Consider the following 22,619-nt stretch of genomic DNA (forward strand, 5'->3'; position numbering starts at 1 on the left):
GCCAGAAGTAGTGTTAAGGTTAGTACAATGGCTGGGTGAAATATTGGCATGGACGTAATTTTGTCACCGGAGTGCTTTTCGGCGTATTTCTTAGTTCCGCTATTTGGCGCGCGAATTTTGGAGGTCGCTACTGTGCGCCGTATATCGGTGGCGTATATTCGATACTTTGTTTACGTATAACACGCCGATAATGTGGATTCCTGTATATAATAAAGTTTTTATCAATTCTAATGTGCGATTTAATTACGTCCCACAAAACGACATCGTCCCAGAGGAAACGCGGGGGTGACAGAGGCGAGGGGGCGGAGTTCGCACGCGACATTCAAGGGCATGTTTTTGTTTATATTTTTTGCCGGCCAGCGCGGACGTAATGACGCTTGTGGTATAAATATTGTGTAGTGGGGCGAATATTTGAGAGAGACTCAATTCATGTCTTTAAAAGTTGGGTTCAAAACGCCTTCGTAAATTTGATGTAACATTACACATTTCAATGTCTAATTAACTTACAAAAATGCTGCTAAAACTATTTGAAAGTAGAGTTAATATTTCAAAAGTTATTATAAAAAAAAAGTACCAAATTATGAAATTTTTGCGTGTCGTTTCGATACTGCCGCTTACAATTTATTATTTATAAAAAAAAATGAGCTAGAAAGGATTAAAAATTTAATGTTAATTTGAAGATAAAGAAGAGAAGAATCCGATACCAACAAATAACACATCAACTTACATTAAATAACTAAAAATTATATTTTTAAAATGTTCATAAAATTCGCGTCATTGTCCTGCGCATTGTTTGTTTTGAATGCCTTGCCGATATACTCAACGTGACGGGTTGAAACCTATTTTGCGATAAAATCTGCTGGCTCACTTTATTTGATCGCAGTGCTTTGGTGTGGATAGAGGTCTTCGTTTTATGCTCTCTCTCTCTCTTTGAAATACGTTCTACAAAAATTTCCAAATAAGACGTCATTTACATTTCTCGATGTGTGCCAACATTTGTCTGTTTTTCACTACTTTTTTTATACCAAGTTATAAAGGCCCGCAACATTTTTAAGTTCTTAATAATTTTCTTTATATCAATACTTAATTATAAACGAATTTAGTGAATTCCTCATTTTCCTGAACGTCTTTTTCCTGAATAGCCCTAAAAACATAATGACGATCATTCAGAATAATGATCAAATCTGTAACTGTATTTCAGGAAAACAGGAACAAATATATCGAATCGATGCAATGTCGATATTACAATTAGGTAGTTATTTGACACATTTTCGAAAAATAGTAGTAGAATAGTAAGAAAAGTAGTAAAAATGTTATCTACACTTCAATATTATAAAGCAGGAGAGGTTGTTTGTTTGTTTGAACGCGTTAATCTCAGGAACTACTAGTCCGATTTGAAAAATTCTTTCAGTGTTAGATAGCCCATTTATCGAGGAAGGCTATAAGCAATATTTTATCACGCTAAAAATAATAGGAGCGAAGATATAGAAGAATAGAGGAAAATGTGGAAAAAACGGAGGGAAATTATTTGAAAGGGCTTATTTGAACGCGCTTATCTCAGGAACTACTGGTCCGATTTGAAAAATTCTTTCAGTGTTAGATTGTCGTGTCAATGGTTGTCGTGATTGATGTAGATCTTTTTTTTTTTAAAGAAGTGATTTTAAAAACTATTTTAAAGACAAAATAAAATGGCCTTGGCCGTCGACCCATTTTGTAATACAAAAAAAATGTTTTAATTGTGGTGCAACGACCAAGAATAATATCAATATTATTACAAATCATTTTGTTCTACCTATGAAACGAAAGAACATAAAATCACTTTATAAATCTTCATTTTTCTGGTGCAATACAAATAAATATGCAATTTACGATCATTATCCTGACGTCCAGTGTCCTGTTTGTTGTTGAACTGTTTATATACTTACCTGTCTAAAAGTATTTTGGATCGATTGTATTAACTACTATGTCCCTACCTACATACCTACGTATATGATTTTCTTTGATAAGTACTTACCTATTGTATATTTTAAACAAAAGCCCATCAGTGACTGAGTTTAGACTGCGAATTGGGTTGGGACTAATGTATTTTTAAATATCTATACTTACTAATATTGTAGAGACGAAATATTTAATCGTTTGCTTATTACTATTTAACTTACGAGTTACGAGACTACTGAACCAATTTAAATAATTCTTTCGCTATTAGAAAGCCACGGTAATGAGAAAATAGCCCAAACAAGTGCATCGAAACTCAACGTCAAGTGGTTACCGGGTCATGGGCTAGGCTGTACACTGTACAGTGTTCTGAGATTTTTTTTTAATCTTGACTTTCTTCATTCATAAATCGACACCCTTGACAAGATTTATAGTAACTGTGATGGCATACTTATAATAATAATAATGTACTTTTATTCAGCTCGATAAAATAAAAACCTTAATCTAGACAATTACAACATGCAAATTATTTTATTTTCAATGGTTTTTTATATTAGAATGTTAAGATCGCAACCGGCAGCTTAGCTAGGTTACAGTATAACCTGTGTTAAAGCCACCGGACCCTTTCCCAACTACTGATCGCATATCGCTGATTTTACATTTCAGGCAATTAAAATTAGATTACAAATCAAATCAATGTTTAAAATTAATCAAACTTGATACAATAAACGGGGGCGGTGGTTACTCGCGTCCGTAGGAATTACCTTTTACTACCCTACACGTGTCCCCCGGGTGGTGCTAAACGAGTAACAACGCCGAGTCTCAGGCGGCGGATATGATAACCTGACTCCTAGGCAGTAGTGGCCTTGAGGACTAAATACCCTCAAAAAGTCTAGCGCGGAAAGCAACGGGAAACTACTGCGACTATAATCCCAAGAAAACCACCATGATTAAGAACTCCACCAGAGATAATATGATGTCATGCGACCCGACTAACGCTCGGCGCCAGCTTGGTTCCGGGCCGACTGGTGTGAAATTGGCTACCGGCTGCAGGTCAGTTAACCAGCAGGCTGCTTGCAGAAACTCTGCTACTGTTGGAAACATAACATCTTACTCTAGCAAACTAACACCCAAGGGAAGGGCAATAACAATAGGAACCTGGAATGTCCATGGACTTTTAAGGCCAGGAAAAATCGAAGTTGTTGAAGCGGAGATGGAGCGCTATAATCTGGCTATACTAGGATTGAGTGAGACCCATGTCAAAGATAACGGATACCACATCACATCTGAAGGAAATATGGTAATCTACTCTGACAGGCAAGACAATAGTTTTAGTGGTGTGGGCTTCATAGTTGCTAGCTGGCTACGAGACAAGGTATTGGGGTATAATACCATCAACAATAGAATTATATCCTTAAAAATTTCAGCCCATCCACACCCAATTAACTTTGTACAGGTCTATGCGCCGACCACTGCAGCCACCGAAGAAGAGATGGAGGAATTTTACCACGAGCTAGAATTAACCTGCAAAGCGTTACCAAAGAAGGAATGTACTATCATCCTGGGAGACTTTAATGCTAAGATAGGGCACACTGATAATGATCAACACCTAAGGAATGTTATTGGGGAATACGGCTTAGGAGCCCGCAACAGTCGAGGTGAGATGTTGTTAGAGTTTTGCATTGAAAAAGGACTATTCGTAACTAACACGGCATATAAACCACATCCAAGACGCTTATGGACATGGCGATCGCCAACAGGTCATAAAAATCAGATTGACTTCATATTAATCAGCAGCAGATGGAAGTCGTGCATAACTCTCTCAAAGAATTTTCCGGGTGCAGATTGTGGCAGCGACCATCAGCTGTTAATAGCTCAATACAGAGTCCGCCTCAAAGTAGTTTAAAAGCCTCCACCATCCAAAAATATTCTTCTAACACAAGAAGCGAAAGCTTTTGAGGACACACTACAAACTCGACTGGACAGTGAAACGTATTGCCCATTTGACTCAGCCAATACATCATGGAATCAGCTTAAGGCCGCATTAGAAGAGACAACTAGAACAATCACAAATGGACGGAAAGTAAAACACCCTAGATCTGAGTGGATGACCACTTGGGAGGCAATCGCACAAAGAAAGGCTCTAAAGACTGGAGGAATTCGTTCAAAGGAAGAACAACAGCGATACTCTGAACTTGACTCACTAGTACAGCGTCTCTGTAGACATGACAAGAATGCATATATCAATTCAATATGTAGAGATATACAAACACACTCTGATACCCTACATCCAAGAGACATGTTCCAAAAGGTAAAAATTCTCACACGGGAACGAAAATCAAAATCTTGGAACATAGAAGATAAAAAGGGTAACCTGATTTTAGACAAGAAACAAGTGATGACAAGATGGAGGAACTACTGCCAAGACCTGTACAAATATGACGCTGATGAACCTGACACTAGATTAGATTTTACAGATAAAGAACCCGACATCGTTCTCCATGAAGTAGAAGCAGCTATAAATAAGCTCAAAACAAAAGCTTGCGGTGGAGATGGTATACAGGCACAAGTGCTTAATAGCTTGGGTAAGTCTGGAATCAGAGTAATGCATTATCACTAATTTCACACGCCAGTAAGATTCTTATCCATGTTATAAACAACAGATTGGCACACTATATAACTAGACAGATATCCAAAGAGCAGGCGGGATTCGTAAAGGGCAGGGGTACCCGAGAACAAATCCTAAACATCCGTCAGCTGATAGAAAAGAGCAGAGAATTCAATGTCCCAATAGTACTCTGTTTTGTGGATTACGCTAAGGCCTTTGACTGCATCGTCTGGTCCAAAATGCTGGAGGTGATGAGAGAGTTGGGCGTCCCCGATCATCTCATATTTTTGGTACAAAACCTCTATCTGGAAGGTCGATCAAGGGTGCGATTAGACAATGATCTGTCAGAGCCGTTTGCTACAGAGCGTGGTGTCAGACAGGTTTGCATCCTCTCTCCACAGCTGTTCAACCTCGTAGGCGAATATATAATGCGTCGAGTGTTGGAAGATTGGGAGGATGGTATTAAAATTAACGGATACCTTCTCAACAACCTAAGGTTCGCTGACGACACCACGCTTATAAGTACTTGCGAAGTGAAACTTGCTGAACTTCTAGCGCGGCTCGAAAAGATTAGTCGAGACTTTGGCCTCCAAATCAATCGCAATAAAACCAAACTGATGTACGTCGATAAGCTGAACCAAATACAAAAGACATCCTTACTACAAGATCTCCAACCCGTAGAGGAGTTTGTCTACCTGGGATCGTTGATTAGCAACAATGGTAACTGCGAGAGGGAGGTTGTCCGACGGGCTCAGATGGCTAAATCTGCGGTTGGGCGCTTAGAAAAGATATGGAAGAATAAGAACATCTATCGTAGCACAAAAATAACACTAATGCGTTCCCTAATCTTTTCAATATTTTTATATGCCTCCGAGACATGGACACTAAAAGCACGTACTCGAGCTAAGATTGACGCTTTTGAAATGTGGTGCTGGCGTAAAATGCTCGGCATCCCTTGGACCGCACACCGGACCAACACGTCTATACTTCAGCAACTCAAAATTACCACCCGCCTGTCCACGCTTTGTCTACAACGATCACTTGCCTTTTTTGGCCACATAGCCCGCCCCGGCGGGCCTAATAATCTTGAGAGTCTCATACTAGCTGGGCAATTAGAGGGGAAAAGAGGCAGAGGCAGAGTGGCTACACGATGGACAGACGCGATTGTCAAGGCTGCTGACTGCACGTTCCAGGAGGCATTTCATCAGGCCAAAAATAGAGACAAGTGGAGAGCCCTATCTCAAAAAGCAAATTTTGGTGGTCACGTCCCTCAGCCATGAGGATACGACTAGGAAGAAGAAGATACAATAAACAATACAAAAAACGATCGAAACGATCTACATCAATCACGACAACCATGATTGACTATGACTATCACAGCACAGAACGCAACGTCGCGTCGTGTTTGTTTACGCGCGCGCGTTAACCAACTACTTACGAAAAAAAATATTACTATTGTGAACTTGTATTATAATCAAATACCGTCCTCTTTTTGTACAAAACAAATAAACAGAAATAATAGGTACTATTATAGATAATAACCATAATTTAAATTTACAAACAAAGTATATATATTGTTGTGTAATTTTTGTGTAGTTGTGTAATTTTTTGAGATTTTGGACTGTTTTATCTTATTTTTGATAGGTACGTTAATAATTTTTAAACGTTTTTATTTTTCTTTTCGACGCCTAAAGGGCCTTTTTTTGAGACTTTGTACTGATAGGTATGTCTGATATGTGATTCTTCAGCTTAATATTTTTCTAAGCATTTTTGTTTTATTTTTTTAACGCCTAAACGGCTAATAACGAATTTCAATTTGTTAAATTTTATCAACTTGTCACGTGGGCAGAGCCACGATTGAAAACTAGTATTGCTTACATACACAAGTTAACTATAGTCAATGTCACAGTAAATTAGCCTCTCAACTGGTAGTTCTTAAAATTGTTAATTTCTTAAATTACTTTTATGTTCCTATTTCGGTGTATTTGATTTGTCCGACACTTTGATTATTATGACTATGGGTTTATTATTGTACCTCCTTGATTTTAAACAATAAAACTTAAAAATACCTACTACCGAAACAATTGTTTTATTTTGTGTTCATACTTAAGTTCAGAAGAAACACGCTCACATAAATAAAATGATCATATCTATCATAATTATCCTTAATATTTTTTAGTTAGCCTAGCGGACTTACCCAATTATAATTTAAAATTTAATTAATCTATATAATATAGGGATAACTTGTTTTTAATGTCTGTTATGTACTCCAAGTTATAGAAATAAGTATTTCATTTTAATCGACTTCATAAAGAGGGATGATTCTCTATTTATACATACATATCGTCACTCCTGTCCCTCATTGGGGTAGACAGAGACCACATCACGCAATGAATTTATTGGGATCTATTATATAGGTACCTATGTATGTATCGATATAACATATAAGGTTAGGAGGAAGCAACAAACTCAACAGTTTGTGGCGTACATACAAAAATAATATACGGTACCGATATAATCTCAAATATAGTAAGGAGTCATTTAATTAGTAGAATGCATGGAATTAATATAGTACAATATACGGTATCAATATAACCATACATTTAAATGGATGTAGGAAAAACGATTAAATGCATGGAACGAATACAAAAATATACAATGTGTCACATGATTTCCATCGAGAACGGAAGCAAAAAACCAGCGAGAATTATTTGAAATTGAATATCTAATTTTCGTACGTAAACAAAATTTCTCGTCGACAATAGAATTCACATGACAGCAATGTGACTATATTCGCACGAATAACAATTAAAAAGTCATTGGAAATGGTAGACGCCATAGGGTTCGACTTTGAAAAGACGCAACAAGTCTTCGGCGATTTAAATATATATATATATATATATATATATATATATATATACACTAAAAGCCTTGTCGAACTGTACCTTAAAGGAGTAAGCCCATTGAGACGGGCCGTGCCGTGCTCAGCGTGCTGGGGTTCATCGCAAAAATCCGCCTCCATACAATTTGTATGGAACCGGATGCGCGTACCGCACACTGTGTCGGGGCGCAGCGGATTTCCGTCAATGCGACAAGGCCCGGCAAGGCCCAACAAACCCGCTGCGCCCCGGCAACAGTGTGACCACACTTCACATAGATTTCCACTTTTTGATAGATTTGAGGTCAAATGAATGACGATTTAGTAGCCCAAAATTTTTTGTAAATTTTAATAGAAGATCGATAATAAATAACAAGTCAAGAAAGTCATGACCATTGAGATACTATAGACTGGAGAGAGCCTTATATCGGTGTACAAGCGTCAAAAGCGTGTAATGTTATGTCCTACTTACTAGGACATAACAAAGGAGTCGGTCTGCATATTTCATGTAATAAAAGTGTTAATAAAGGTTTTTAGTGAACATTTAATGCTAGATGTTGTTGAGTTTTGTGGTTTCACTAAATAATAAATCATAAGAATGGCCAAAGAATGCCTCAAACACGTGGATTTAACATTAAATAGCATGAATAAGGGATTAATAAACTTAAAAATTATCTTTTTAGCTTACAAAAATACCGATTGAAAAGCCCAAAAAACGTTGTTCAAAACTTACGTATTTAAGACTACATCTATACTATAATACTTTATCTATGGTCATGACAGGCGGGAAAAATTTTAAATGAAATAAAAAATAAGAGTACCTACTTTCAATTACCTACGTTTAGATTTTTTTTTCCGCCAGTCATGACTTTATTTACACACTATACCACTTTACTGAAACAACTGACTTGACTCATTGACTTTACTGACTACTTTTTTAGACTTTTACTAGACTTTCGACTTGACGATCATCTGGAAAAACGACTTTAGATTTTGTTTTTCACGAATTTTTTTTTTCCTGCCATGTTTTACTTGACACTGGCCATAAAGCCGAGCGCCATATTATGAAAAAAAAGAAGAAGAAGAAGTGATCTGTCACTTTGTAATTTGTATTTTGTGAAAGATCTTTGCTTGAGCGCAAAAATTTTAAAATTAGGCATAAAAAAAGGATCCTAATATGTATATTTTTCTCTGTCTACGAAATTAGGCTATTAAACGATAAACGGAGCACAACAAAATACAGAAGTACAATATACTAGATCCACTTATTTATAAAATATACATACTTAGGTTTATTGTGTATTCTGCTCGTTTACGCCACAATATAGTGATCCCGTACTTATCCTGTATAATGTATATTATCAAAGCTTGTGCCAGACCTTTGCCAGGTTTCTGAAGTTTATACGGTTAAATGGATTGTTGGTCAATATTTCCTGCCAAAAAAACTATGCCCAGTTTCTGAGGTATGGTTTTGCAAATGATACCTTACCTCAGAAACCTGTTACCATTACCTTATAAATTAAAAAGACGGCAAGTTAAAATGAATGTATATTTTCTTCAGATATATTTAGATTTAAAAGGTGACTCTTATATTCACTCATAAAAGCTTTGGAACCACAGATTAAGAATTGATCAGAAGCACTTGGATTTAGTTCATCTAAGTCTTTTGTCACCAGTTTTCTTTTTACGATGGGTTCTTCATATTTTAAGGATTCATCACTAAATGAACTTAGAAAAACAGTGTATGAAAAATTCCAAAATGATTTATAAGCGTATAATTGATTTCGGAGTAATATAGTCTTAACATCGCAACAGCAAAAAAATAGAGTTAATAATGTCATGTCATCTTCATTATTTAATATAGTTTCTATAATAGATATAAATGGTGCTATCCCTGTACCTTGGGCAACCATAATGATACGCTTGTATTTATTTTCTTCTATTTTATATGAACCATAAGGACCTCTCCATAAAGTTTTTTCACCCTTTTTAAGATTAAATAATGCTTTTGACACCAAGCCATTTTCATATTTTTTTAAAATAATATAAAAGTCGTGTTTTACTTCACCATTTTTACATGCTATTGGAGTGTAGGCTCTTGTACAAGTCTTAAATTCAGAAACATATTTAAATAAAAAATGTTGTCCAGGTTTCCATGTAACTTTCTTGTGTAGAAGTTTTTCAACACTGTTAAATTTCATCATTTTAACCGAATCAGTAATATTAGAAATATCTGAAATCACAAAACTTCGGTATTCAGTTTGTGAAATTCCATTACTGGATGGATTTGAGCAAAATTGTTTGCTTTTTTTAAATTTTTCATACATTTCTAACTGATTCTCGTATACATCAAAGATACATGGATTGCAGCCACTGTTACAACAATCTTCCTTATTTGGCTTAGTTGGTTCTTCCATTATTACCTATCCTTCAAGTGATTTTAGATCTCTCAAGTATTATAATACTAGCTTGTTGTATTATTTCAAGAACATATTTTATCTTATTTTATCTTCTGTACTATAATGATACAAATAGAGTTTAAAGTACAATGACAAATAATAATTTATGCGCAAAATACGTACAGTTCGACAAGGCTAAATGAACGTGGCGAGAACGCTTCTATCATACAAAAACGTCATTTTTGACATGTGTTTGACAGTTCTCCCTAAGAAGAAGAAGACAGTTCTCCTTTACCAGCAGCGCCTCGTCTATGTCACCCACGTTCATTTAAAGCCTTGTCGAGCTGTAGTATTCCCATGTAGTGTATGTGCGCACAGCGCAACACAGATTACTAGCAAAGAGAATGTCATATACTACGTAACAAGAGGTCGGACTTTGAAGAAAAAAATTAACATTTATTATTTTTTTAAATTGAAACTAAAGTTAAAATTTTTAAGTGCAAAACCTTCCACTCTAAACATACCAAAAATTAAAAAAAAAAATGAGCTCAAATAAATGTTTTATTTCAATAAAAATTATTGTACATAGCTAAACAAACACAAAACAATAAAACGGATTTAATCCACAAGGTTTAGGCAACAAATCCGTCCGCTACGATTCCGCTACGACAGCTGAAATCTATCGCGTGGGCTCAGGCCAGCTGTATACCACCTCACTTGATCAGAGGATTTTCCCTTAGTGGCCGCACCTCTCATAATCCTATACCTTCCTTCTCCTCCTAAAATCTCCTTAACAACCATTGCCTGCAGACTAAAATGTTGCAAACTAGTACAGGGACCTAAAAATCTGAAATGAATGAATTTTTTTTTATTTACTACATTTCCATACATAAATTATTATAGTTAATAACCATTAACCTTAACGTGCAATTAATTACTACAATAAATCAATAGACACATTTCAATATTTTCGAAATTAACTGCATACATACTGATACATTATAATATTTTCCATGAAATAATAATCTATCTTTTTCATATTAATAAAGTTTAAGTTGTAAATTATTATACAAATATGCAAATAATCACTATGACATAAGTACTTTGTATTAGAACACAGTATGACATAGTTATGTTTTGATTCATTTTATCAATTTACGGTTATATTTACATTTTACAATGGCTTACCTTTCGTTTTTCAATAATTAATCCACTAATTTACAATTTTTGAAAGAGTTGCTACAAAATAATTTTCACAAACTGAAAATCGAACTTTGAATTTTAAACTTTTTCTTCGTCTTTTTTATCAACCAATCACAGTCGATCTTGCTTAAAAATTGTACAGATTATCCAACTTAAATTAGGTGCTACGTTTAAATTTGGAACCCAATTTTTTTTTGTTCGAAAGTTTCACCCACCTGACAATTACTAGTACCTATATATTTGGATGACATCTTGGATGACATTGAATTGACAGGAGGCCAAGATGGGGCCATAGATAAAGTATTTAGACGGGGCAAAACTTAAAAGGGCCCATTCACGGCAGGACTGCACGGCAGTCCTGCAGTGAATGGGCCTCACTGATTGGTTCACACTCGGTGTTTCCGGCCGGCAACACTGAGTGTGAACCAATCAGTGAAGCCCATTCACTGCAGGACTGCCGTGCAGTCCTGCCGTGAGTGGGCCCTTTAAGTAGGTATATTTACCATAGATGAAGTATTATAGTATAGATGTAAACTTAGCCCGTCATCGCGTGGCCATTTTGTGCTTATTTTCATACAAGTAGCGTGCGTTTATTTTCTTGAATATTTCTATTCGTCGATCATTTCGAAGCACATTACAATCCAGAAAAGAAAGTCATTTAGTTTATGATATCTATAAACTATAGTTCAAGTAAACACATGTAAAAAGCTAGGCAATGTCTGTGGCCAAATTGTTAATTGATGTGACATTTTAGCACTAATGCCTTATATAGCACGAATTAGGGGTTATCAAACTTATAAATTATCTTTTTAGCTTACAAAAATACCGATTGAAAAGCCCAAAAAACGTTGTTAAAAACTTACGTATTTAATGTTAAATACACGTTTTTGAGGCATTCTTTGGCCATTCTTATGGTTTACTAGCTGTTGCCCGCGACTTCGTCCGCGTTAACATAAAGTCGGTTAAAAAGTAGCCTAAGTTACACCTTACTACATCAGCTATCTACCAAGAAAAGTCCTGGCAAGATAGCTCCAGCCGTTTCAGAGATTAGCCGGAACAAACAGACAGACAGACATACAGACAAAAATTATAAAAAATGTTGTTTTGGTGTATGTATCGTATATAGATTCATATGCATGTAGTAAAAAACGGTTCATTCAACATTACAAACAGACACTCCAATTTTATTTATATTTATAGATTATTTAGCGGAACCACAAATCTCAAAAATAAGTATGTAGCATAAAATGTTCATTAAAAACCTTTATGAACACTTTTATTACATGAAATATGCAGACCGCTTTTGACGCTTATACACCGATATAAGGCTCTCTCCTCAGGGCTGTAGCTAAAGTCAGATTTAAGGTAGGACAGCATTGGTTACAGGTAGGGCGGAAGTAAAAAAAATATCATAATTTATTGATTTTCTTGGGTTTTGGTATTTTTAAGTTAAGGCATTACGATTTTAAGGTAGGGCATTGCCCCACAATCCCCCCCCCCCCCCCAGCTACGGCCGTGTCTCTCCTATAAATAGTATCTCAGGAAACTAACAGGAAACATTTAATCACGGCATTTAATATTCAAAATAATAATTATTAATTACATAAAAAATAACTTACTTAATATTTATTTAAGTCAGATATAATAATTGTTAGAAGAGACTATGCCGATTAAGCCCTGCCGCACATTGTCCGAAATTTCTGATCCGAACAAGATCCGAAACATATATAACACAAAAAAATATCTAACACCTAAATACCTAAACATACTGCGTCGAATCAAGTTTTAAAAAATACCTGCTCTATAGGTACTGCAAAGAGAATGTCATATACTACGTAACTAGAGGTCGGACTTAGAAGAAAAAAAATTAACATTTTAACGCTTCTGTACTGAAAATCGTTTATTCATTAACCAAGATTAGCACATTTACGTTAACAATTAAAAAATAAGCAATCACAAGAGGCCAGCGGGAACATAAACATCGCTGGTATGACCGTTTGAGTGAGGCGCGGAGGATCGCGTGATCGGAGAGGCGCGAATTTCACAGCGCGCCGCTTGATTGTCAAAATCGCACTGACTGGCCAGCGGACCCCGCGCGGGCGCCGGAGCGGTCCGCGGCGTTCGAGGCGCGGGTGGGGAGGTGTTATAGGGATGGATCCTGGTGATGCAATAGGGATGTACCCGATTTTTAAAACCCCGCGTTATATCCTCCCCCTCTAGCCTAACTAGGCGCCTCGCCGTTGGGCTAGTTATCTAAGTATCTACGTGGCCTTCCACGTTTACGTTTCTCCCGGACAGGAGGTTCTACCTGGCCTGAGAAGGGCGTGAGATGCGAAACGTGATATTTACCCACGTCCCCCCCGGTCTGAACGTTCTTCAACATATAAGTTGTTGGGCTGGCAATACTACCGATTTGATATGGGCCGTCACGGCGTGGTATGAACTTTGCGGATTGTCCGCGCCCTGCATCGTTTGGCCCCTGAGTCTTCAGAAGGACAAGATCCCCTACCTGATAGTCTGGAGGCGTCCTGCGCTTCTTGTCAGCATTATCCTTCTGGACGGCCTGAGCCCTCTCGTGAGTGTCTCTGGCGTCATCCAGGGTCGCGGCCATTTTCTTTAAGTAGGGAGTGATACCTGGGACGAAGTTATCCACCTCCAAGATAGCCCTCATGTCCGTGGCGGAGTCATAAGGAGCTCGCAGCTCTCTTCCAAATGTTAATTGCGCCGGCGAGTACCCTGTACTGCTGGTAACGGCGGAATTCATCGCGAACCTTACCGCAGCGAGGTGTAAATCCCAGGTGTCATGATCCTGGCCCACAAGAATAGCAAGTTGAGCCTTGAGGTCCCTGTTCTTGCGCTCGATCGGGTTGGCCTCCGGATGGTAGAATGGCGTGAGCGACTGGCTGATCCCTAAAACATGACATACCTACTGCATGACTTCGCTCACAAATTGCACGCCGTTGTCACTGATGAGGCGGCGTGGCACACCATACCTGAGGAAAACCTCGTTGGCTAACGTCTGCGCACACTCGACGCTGGTGGCATTCTCGAGTGGAAACAATTCCACCCAGCGCGAGCAGACGTCCTCCACGATCAGGATCCACCTGTTTCTCCTTGGGGTCTCAACCAATGGACCGAATAGGTCCACCGAGACAACTTCGAATCTTCTCGATACGGCAGGGGTTTGCAGCAACCCCGCTGGTTTCCGATTGTCGGCCTTATACCTCTGGCAGGGCACACATTCTTTAATATAATTAGTCACGAACGTGCGCATGCCAGGCCAATAGTAGCGAGACCGAACGCGGCTCAAGGTGCGTTCCACTCCGAAGTGACCTGCTGTAGGTGCATCATGGAGGTCAGCCATCACTTGCCTGCGTTCGTGCTCGGGTACAACCAAACATGCGTCTTCTCCGTCGTCGGACTCCAAACTGTACCTATAAAGGATTCCGTCGGAAAGTGTATATCCGCGGTCGGACCATGGTCTCCCCCTAGAGGGTTCGTCGGACTCCAAGTCCTCAATAATCTTGCGAACCTCTGGGTCCATCAGTTGATTCTCACGGACGTCACCACTGCTCCGTTTCGGCAGATCAACAACGGTGAGACATATGTCGCATACCGGGTCCTGCGAACAAACGGGCCGCGAAAGCGTGTCTGCGACCACATTTGAACGTCCGGGTGTGTATTCAATACTTAGGTCGAACTCTTGCAGAGTTAGGGCCCACCTGGCCAGTCGGCCGCTAGGTGACCTCTGACTCATCAGCCAACGCAAGGGCTGATGATCCGTTCTAACAATAACCTTCGCGGTTTCCACATAACCGCGGAACTTACACAAAGCCCACACGACAGCGAGAGCCTCCCGCTCAGTCGTCGAGTAATTCCTCTCGGCACTGGTGAGAAGTCGGCTTGCGTACTCGATCGGCCTCTCATCGGAGCCCTCCCCCTGCATGAGAACGGCCCCGAGGCAATATCCACTACTGTCAGTGCAGAGAATGAATGGCCTTGCCTCATCTGCCTGACGCAATATGGGAGCGGATACGAGGAGATTTAATGCGCTCGAACGCCTCCTGTTGCTCGGCGTCCCATCGCCAAACGTTCGTCTTCTTCAGGAGGTTAGTGAGGGGCCGTGCAATCTCTGCGTAATTCGGTATAAAACGTCGGAACCAACTCGACGTTTGCAGAAAACACTTGAGGTGTTTCACATTTGTGGGCACTAGCATGTTATCTACCGCCGCGGTTTTGTCCGGATCCACCTGGATTCCGCCTGGTGCGATAACATGGCCCAGGAACTTGACCGACTCTCGAGCGAAATGACTCTTGTCTCTATTGACTCGTAGCTTAAATAAGGCCAGCCGGTCAAAGACGGCCTTCAGGTCCGCCAGGTGCCTCTCGAAGGGACCTGGTGACAGGAGAACCAGGTCATCCAAGTAGGACAGCAGTTCTACTCCCTTCAGGTTTGAACGGAACCTGTCCATCAACCTTTGAAAAGTGGCCCCGGAATTCCGTAGGCCCATCGGCATCCGCTTGAATCTGAAGGTTCCGAGCGGCGTCGTGAACGCCGACTTGTCCTGGTCCTCAGGGCAAAGGCTGACCTGATGGTACCCTGACCTCAGGTCAAGGGTTGTCATGTATTCACTGGATTTGGCCGCGTGCAGGATGTCCTCAATGCGCGGGAGTGGATAACGGTCTGGCTCGGTTACCGCGTTAAGCCTCCGGTAATCCACACACATCCTCAAGCTTCCATCTTTCTTGGCCACGAGGACGACATTCGAGGCCCAAGGAGACTCGCATTCCTCGATTACGTCGTCACGTAGCAACTTGTCTAGTTCCCTCTGCAACGCCTCCTTCCGTTTCTGGGACATCCTGTACGGCGGGTTAGCAATGGGCTCCTGGTCTGGACTCACCTTTATACGGTGGGTGGCGAACTCCGTGGCAGGACCGTGGCGCGCAAATTGGGCCGTTCTGTCACTGATGAATTCGTTGAGAGTGCGCCTTTCCTCCACTGACAACTTCGTTCCTTCATCTTCGTGCAACGAGAGCTGCGCGGTGTCGGCGCGCAACAGCTCCGTGTCAGCTGGGCTAAGGGAGTAGGTATACACAAAGTCATGCGAAAGTTCGGGATCATCCGCGAACATCCACTTACCTCGAGCAACATCCAGTACCATACCGGCCCGGGATAAGAACTCGACACCCAATAGTGTTCTAGTCTCGTCCCCGGGCAATACCAGGAACTCACTCGTTACCTCATGACCTTCAATCGTGACTGTGACCTCAGCTGACAACAAGTCCCGCAACATCTGAGACCCGTCAGCCAAACGTACAGCGCGGCGGGATTCGATAAATTGTACTCCCGCGTCGACTAAAATTCGGTGCAACATAGGACTCGCGATGCAATGTGTAGCACCCGTGTCGACTATTGCCACACCGTTACGACCCATAACACGAATATTCACCATAGGGTGCGATGAATTTTCGCACGCGACTGTACTACCTAAGTGTACATGTGTGTCACTACCTTTATCGGAACAATAACAAAAATCGCGACTCGACGTAACATCCCTATTCGAGTCGGTATAATTAAATGTCGCACTATTGAGCCCCGTCCCCTCTTTTTTCGCCGGCATCGAAGTCGACGTTCCCGGGTTACAAACATCACATTTCGCCCTCACGACACCAGTCTTACCGCAACCATAACATCCGACAACTTTAGGTGAACTATAACTGGGGTCGTTACCCTTATTACCTATTTGGGAAGTTTTCTCGCGATTACGACACTCATCACTAATATGACCGAAAGCTCTACAATAGCTGCAACGCGGCCTGTTTTTATTACGCGTAGCGACAGTACTCGTGCAAGGCGAATTGGATCGCGCGGGGTGCTGGCCAGTAGAAGTAGGTATAGTTTGCGACTTACGTGTTTTAATAATATCGGGACTTACTTGATATTCCTTCATGTTATCCTCCGCGATCCTCGTGTTACACAGTAACTCATCTAAACTACTTACAGACTCGCGGGGCACTCTTTTCTTAAGTCTATTACATAACAAACCGTAACACATATCTACTTGCATAACTTCGTCTACTTTATAGGGCAACTTAGCGAATAGAGCGCGCACTTTACACAACATAACTTCGGCGCGTTCGTTATCTTGTTGTTCGGACGCGAAAATCTGTCTAAATATTTTGTATGCCGGTTGAGCGACGCCGTAGATTGCGCGGAGTCGTGCGAGCGCGTCGTGCCACGTCGCGACCGACGACTTGACGCCTCTCCACCATATCGCTGCGTCGCCTTCCAGGAGCATTGGTAATCCACGGAGAGCATGCTCGTCGCTGACGGCTGCGCAGTCCTTGAATATCTCGACGGCGTCGAGGAATGCCTCCAATACTTCGCCGTCATGGGATGACCCGTCGAATCTGGCGGTGCACTTCGTGAAGTTGCCGCCGGGCGCACATGCTGATGACGTCGACGCCACCGGGGTAGAAGCCCTGAAGTCTCCGGCGGATGTCATCAGTGAGCTGATAAGGGTTCTGTTCGCTTCAGCTTGAGCGCGTGTGATGCTATCTACCAGCGTAGATAGAAATTGCTCGGGGAGTTGGTATGCTGGTGCCTGCGGTTGTCTCGTGCCTTCCGCAGGTTGCTCAGCGCGGCCGAACTCGCCGGTAGTGTCTTCGTCGCCGGTCTCGGTTGGCGTGCCGTCGCCATCTTGTTGACGATGCCGGAGCGCGTCCTGCCGTGTTCTCGTCATCGTACGCGAACCAAACGCGAACGGATAATCACGTAGGAGGTCCGTGCTTCTGCCACACAAGCGGTTTAGGTATTTACCTACCCGATTTTACGTAATTATGTACGTAAAAATGTCCGAGCCGCGGATTCGAGCCACTAGTATGGGCGCCAGTTTAACGCTTCTGTACTGAAAATCGTTTATTCATTAACCAAGATTAGCACATTTACGTTAACAATTAAAAAATAAGCAATCACAAGAGGCCAGCGGGAACATAAACATCGCTGGTATGACCGTTTGAGTGAGGCGCGGAGGATCGCGTGATCGGAGAGGCGCGAATTTCACAGCGCGCCGCTTGATTGTCAAAATCGCACTGACTGGCCAGCGGACCCCGCGCGGGCGCCGGAGCGGTCCGCGGCGTTCGAGGCGCGGGTGGGGAGGTGTTATAGGGATGGATCCTGGTGATGCAATAGGGATGTACCCGATTTTTAAAACCCCGCGTTATAACATTTATTATTTTTTTAAATTGAAACTAAAGTTAAAATTTTTAAGTGCAAAACCTTCCACTCTAAACATACCAAAAATTAAAAAAAAAGAAATGAGCTCAAATAAATGTTTTATTTCAATAAAAATGATTGTACATAGCTAAATAAACACAAAACAATAAAACAGATTTAATCCACAAGGCTTAGGCAACAAATCCGTCCGCTGCTTACGCTCCGCTTCCGATCCAGTGGACGCGCATCTTTATACATACACACATAAGTATTATTACTTTGTTTTGTTACACCCTGTACATACGACAGCTGAAATCTATTGCGTGGGCTCAGGCCAGCTGTATACCACCTCACTTGATCAGAGGATTTTCATTTAGTGGCCGCACCTCTCATAATCCCATACCTTCCTTCTCCTCCTCCTTAAAATATCTCCTTAACAACCATTGCCTGCAGACTAAAATGTTGCAAACTAATACAGGGACCTAAAAATCTGAAATTAATGAAAAGTTTTTCATTTACTACATTTCCATACGTAAATTATTATAGTTAATGACCCGTGCAATTAATTACTACAATAAATCAATAGACACATTTCAACATTTTCGAAATTAACTGAATACATATTGATACATTATAATATTTTCCATGAAATAATAATCTATCTTTTTCATATTATTATAGTTTAAGTTGTAAATTATTATACAAATATGCAAATAATCACTATGACATACTTTGTATTAGAACACGGTATGACATAGTTATGTTTTGCTTCAATTTATCAATTTACGGTTATATTTACATTTTACAATGGCTTACCTTTTGTTTTTCAATAATTAATCCACTAATTTACAATTTTTGAAAGAGTTGCTACAAAATAATTTTCACTAACTGAAAATCGAACTTTGAGTTTTAAACTTCTTCTTCGTCTTTTTTATCAACCAATCACAGTTTTATTTTTCATTTTCAAATTCAAATGTCTTTCTTTATTGCCAGAATGTTGTTGATATAAAGGTTCATTCTGCCACAATAATGGCGCGCAATTGAATTAAACTTACTTATATAAAATTAATTGTATAAAATTAGTCTTTGTCTTACAAAAAAAAAAATATATACCTATTATAATTTGCCAATTAAAGAAATATATTTAAGCTTCATATAAAATAATAATTATAAATACCTACGTAAATTTTAAACTAAAATACTTAACTATACAATAATAATATAATTCGATTCTCTGCCTGCCTGCCTGCCTGCCTGCCTGCCTGCCTGCCTGCCTGCCTGCCTGCCTGCCTGCCTGCCTGCCTGCCTGCCTGCCTGCCTGCCTGCCTGCCTGCCTGCCTGCCTGCCTGCCTGCCTGCCTGCCTGCCTGCCTGCCTGCCTGCCTGCCTGCCTGCCTGCCTGCCTGCCTGCCTGCCTGCCTGCCTGCCTGCCTGCCTGCCTGCCTGCCTGCCTGCCTGCCTGCCTGCCTGCCTGCCTGCCTGCCTGCCTGCCTGCCTGCCTGCCTGCCTGCCTGCCTGCCTGCCTGCCTGCCTGCCTGCCTGCCTGCCTGCCTGCCTGCCTGCCTGCCTGCCTGCCTGCCTGCCTGCCTGCCTGCCTGCCTGCCTGCCTGCCTGCCTGCCTGCCTGCCTGCCTGCCTATAGCCTATAGTCTATAGCCTATGGCCTTCCTCGATACATGGGCTATCTAACACTGAAAGATTTTTTCAAATAGGACCAGTAGTTCCTGAGATTAGCGCGTTCAAACAACAAACAAACAAACTCTTCAGCTTTTTAATATTTGTAGGTTCTGTATATAGATAAAATAATATCATGATTCATGTAGACGTTATATTTTACTAGAATATTTACAACTATTTAGCAAATTGGCAACATTTTCCAAGTGGCGACCTCTACACCGACGCTTGCTAAACGCCGCGCCGGTTGAAGCGCCCCAAGCCCGCCATAATTCTCTTTTTACCAGTTCCGGTATCGGTATAAACAATTTCTGTAAGTTAAAATAATTTAAAATAATACATTTATAGAAATAAATCGTTGAATTGAGTATAATAAATGTGTATATGTTAAATGTGCATTCGTTATTTAGTTGGAAGTGCTTTCTCTAGTACGTGTAAATTAACTAATGGCAGACTCCATTAACTTCGTACTTTGTTGAAACATGTACTCAGAAAACGCGAACAGTTCGTTCTAATAAAAATAATTAATCGTATTTATCATAGTGATGCTGTTAAAACTATAGTTCGAACACTCATTTTGTTGCATGCGAAGCTAAGTAATTTGCATTTCGCGATCGGAACAACAAGTTAAAGGCCAAGGCGTCGTTTCGGTTATTGACTTTTTTTGTTTACATATTGTAACGTTTTTCTTTGTTACCACGGCATTTCTATGCCTGGATTACAACTAATTTGTTTAAAACTTATTTCTTTTCAGTGGGAATATTCCGTTAGCTAATAATCAAATTATCTAAAATGTCAGACGACGGATCAACAGTGGTCGAGAAGAAGGGACGCGGCAGGCCTAAAGCTAATGGAACGCAAGCGGTTTGTTGAAACTTTAATCGTTTTTATAATATTTAAACGTAATTTGCCATACCTATATTTAATATACTTACTCATATTTTTATATTTAATAGGAAGCTAAAGCAGACACAAAGAAAAGAGGCAGATCTGCAGCAGCTCCTGCCAAACCTAAGGAATCTAAAAATTCATCGGACGATGAGCAGGCGCCAGTCGTCAAGAGGGGGAGAGGTAGACCAAAAGGAACCAAGAAGAAGGCCGTAGCTCCTAAGGCAAAAGTAAATTTCATAACTTTTGATCTTTTCTGTACCATAATGTTCATCTACAAACTCTTAAAATTCTAATATTCACAGAACTTTTTATGAAAAATTTTATGACTGAATAATTTACAGAGCGGTGAAGGCAGAGGTCGTGGCAGACCTCGTAAAGATGCAGCCCCACCTAAGAAAGACGCCGGCTCCACCGAGGAGGAGCAGGAGGAGGACGAGGACGAGGAGGAGGGTTCCGAAGACCAGTGAACACGCACCATCTCACTCCTAGTGTTATTTGTGGGACACGGTAATTCCTATGTGCCTCCTATGAGCAGAGCACTATGTACATAATAGTGAAAACATTAAAACTGCTTTGTCTCATTATCACTTTCAGAATACTGTAATAAAATGTTAATTCCATCATGTTAAAGTAATAGGAACATTCACCATTGGCTTTATGGATTGCTATAATGAGCACAATTTATGAGTCTTTTGAATGTCATTGTCTGTTTTCACTGTTTACATCCATCAGACTGCAGCTCTGAGCCGTCAGGAATTATCGTCACACCGCAAGTCCTATTCGAGATTGTTCCCAAATTTTAATCATGTGAGAAGAAAAAATTATTTAAAATTATAAGATTGGTAGTGTATTACCGTAAAGTATTATGTGATTCAGTGCATTTATAAGAAATATTTTCTAATATAAAGTCCTCATCTTACATGGCTAATATTTGGGTTGACACTGCTCCCTAGAAACGTACAAGTCTAAGTATACTTTGTAAGATCATTTTTTGTAGATTTATTCTTATTGTAACAAAAGAGCAAGCTGAATATTTCTTACGGTTTATGGAAATATTTACATTGACAACCATTTTTTCTGTATGTATAGAAGTTCAATCTAAAACATTGTAATAAATGGCATGAGCAAACTCAGTTGATGAAATGAACTTTACATATGCCTCATGTTCATGTAATGAAGTTTACAGCTTGCGCTTGTAGCTATTTTGTAATCTCTTGGTTTATACTATAAGATGACTAATGATAATTATTCTATTTTGTAGACATGTTCATTTGACCTTTTTTTAAGATCAAGTATTATTTTCGATGAATATTTTTTATCCATAATGAATTTGTAGAGGATACTTTATGAATAGGATGAAGTAAATGTGTTCTAATAAAAATCTACATCCGAATAAAATGTGAATGTCTATAACATTAACTTCTTTTGACTGTAAACTTTTCTTTTTAAATTTTTTGATCAGCTGACTGACAGTATTCTTTTGGAATTATGTGGATGTGCGTGAATGTACAATTTTAGATCAGTATGTAATAAATCTATTAAAGAAAATGGTCTTATTTTCTGCGACCAATATTTCAATAACGCTGTACATATTTTATAGTACATCGTGTAACCTATAGGTCAGTGGTACTCAACCTTTTTATACGGGCCACAATCACATTTTGGTCTTGGTGTCTCGCGCGGCGCACAGTGGTCCGAAATCGCTAAATAGTGGACATTCGCAAAAAAGTTCGATTTTGGTGTGGAAAAAAATATCATCCGATAGATTTTAAGAGGAGTAACAATAATTCCTTATTAAGTTTTTTATAAAAATATAT

At 40.0% G+C, this 22,619-nt stretch overlaps 2 protein-coding genes across 2 annotated transcripts; one reads left to right on the top strand and one right to left on the bottom strand.

Annotated features, from left to right (window-relative positions):
• Positions 1-422: 422 nt before the first annotated feature.
• On the bottom strand, positions 423-10,005 carry LOC121731212 (NADH-cytochrome b5 reductase-like). Its single transcript, XM_042120567.1, has 3 exons — positions 8,963-10,005; positions 1,986-1,998; positions 423-457 (listed from the first exon to the last, which is right to left on the bottom strand). Exons 1-3 carry the CDS (start codon positions 9,836-9,838, stop codon positions 423-425), a joined length of 924 nt encoding a protein of 307 aa, XP_041976501.1. The 5' UTR covers positions 9,839-10,005.
• Positions 10,006-20,094: 10,089 nt separating this feature from the next.
• Positions 20,095-22,350, top strand: LOC121731140 (high mobility group protein HMGI-C). The gene is made up of 4 exons (XM_042120495.1): positions 20,095-20,224; positions 20,666-20,775; positions 20,868-21,029; positions 21,144-22,350. Exons 2-4 carry the CDS (start codon positions 20,704-20,706, stop codon positions 21,267-21,269), a joined length of 360 nt encoding a protein of 119 aa, XP_041976429.1. The 5' UTR covers positions 20,095-20,224; positions 20,666-20,703; the 3' UTR covers positions 21,270-22,350.
• The last annotated feature ends 269 nt before the right edge of the window (positions 22,351-22,619 follow it).

Source organism: Aricia agestis, chromosome 10, assembly GCF_905147365.1.
Source record: "Aricia agestis chromosome 10, ilAriAges1.1, whole genome shotgun sequence".
Taxonomy (NCBI): domain Eukaryota; kingdom Metazoa; phylum Arthropoda; class Insecta; order Lepidoptera; family Lycaenidae; genus Aricia; species Aricia agestis.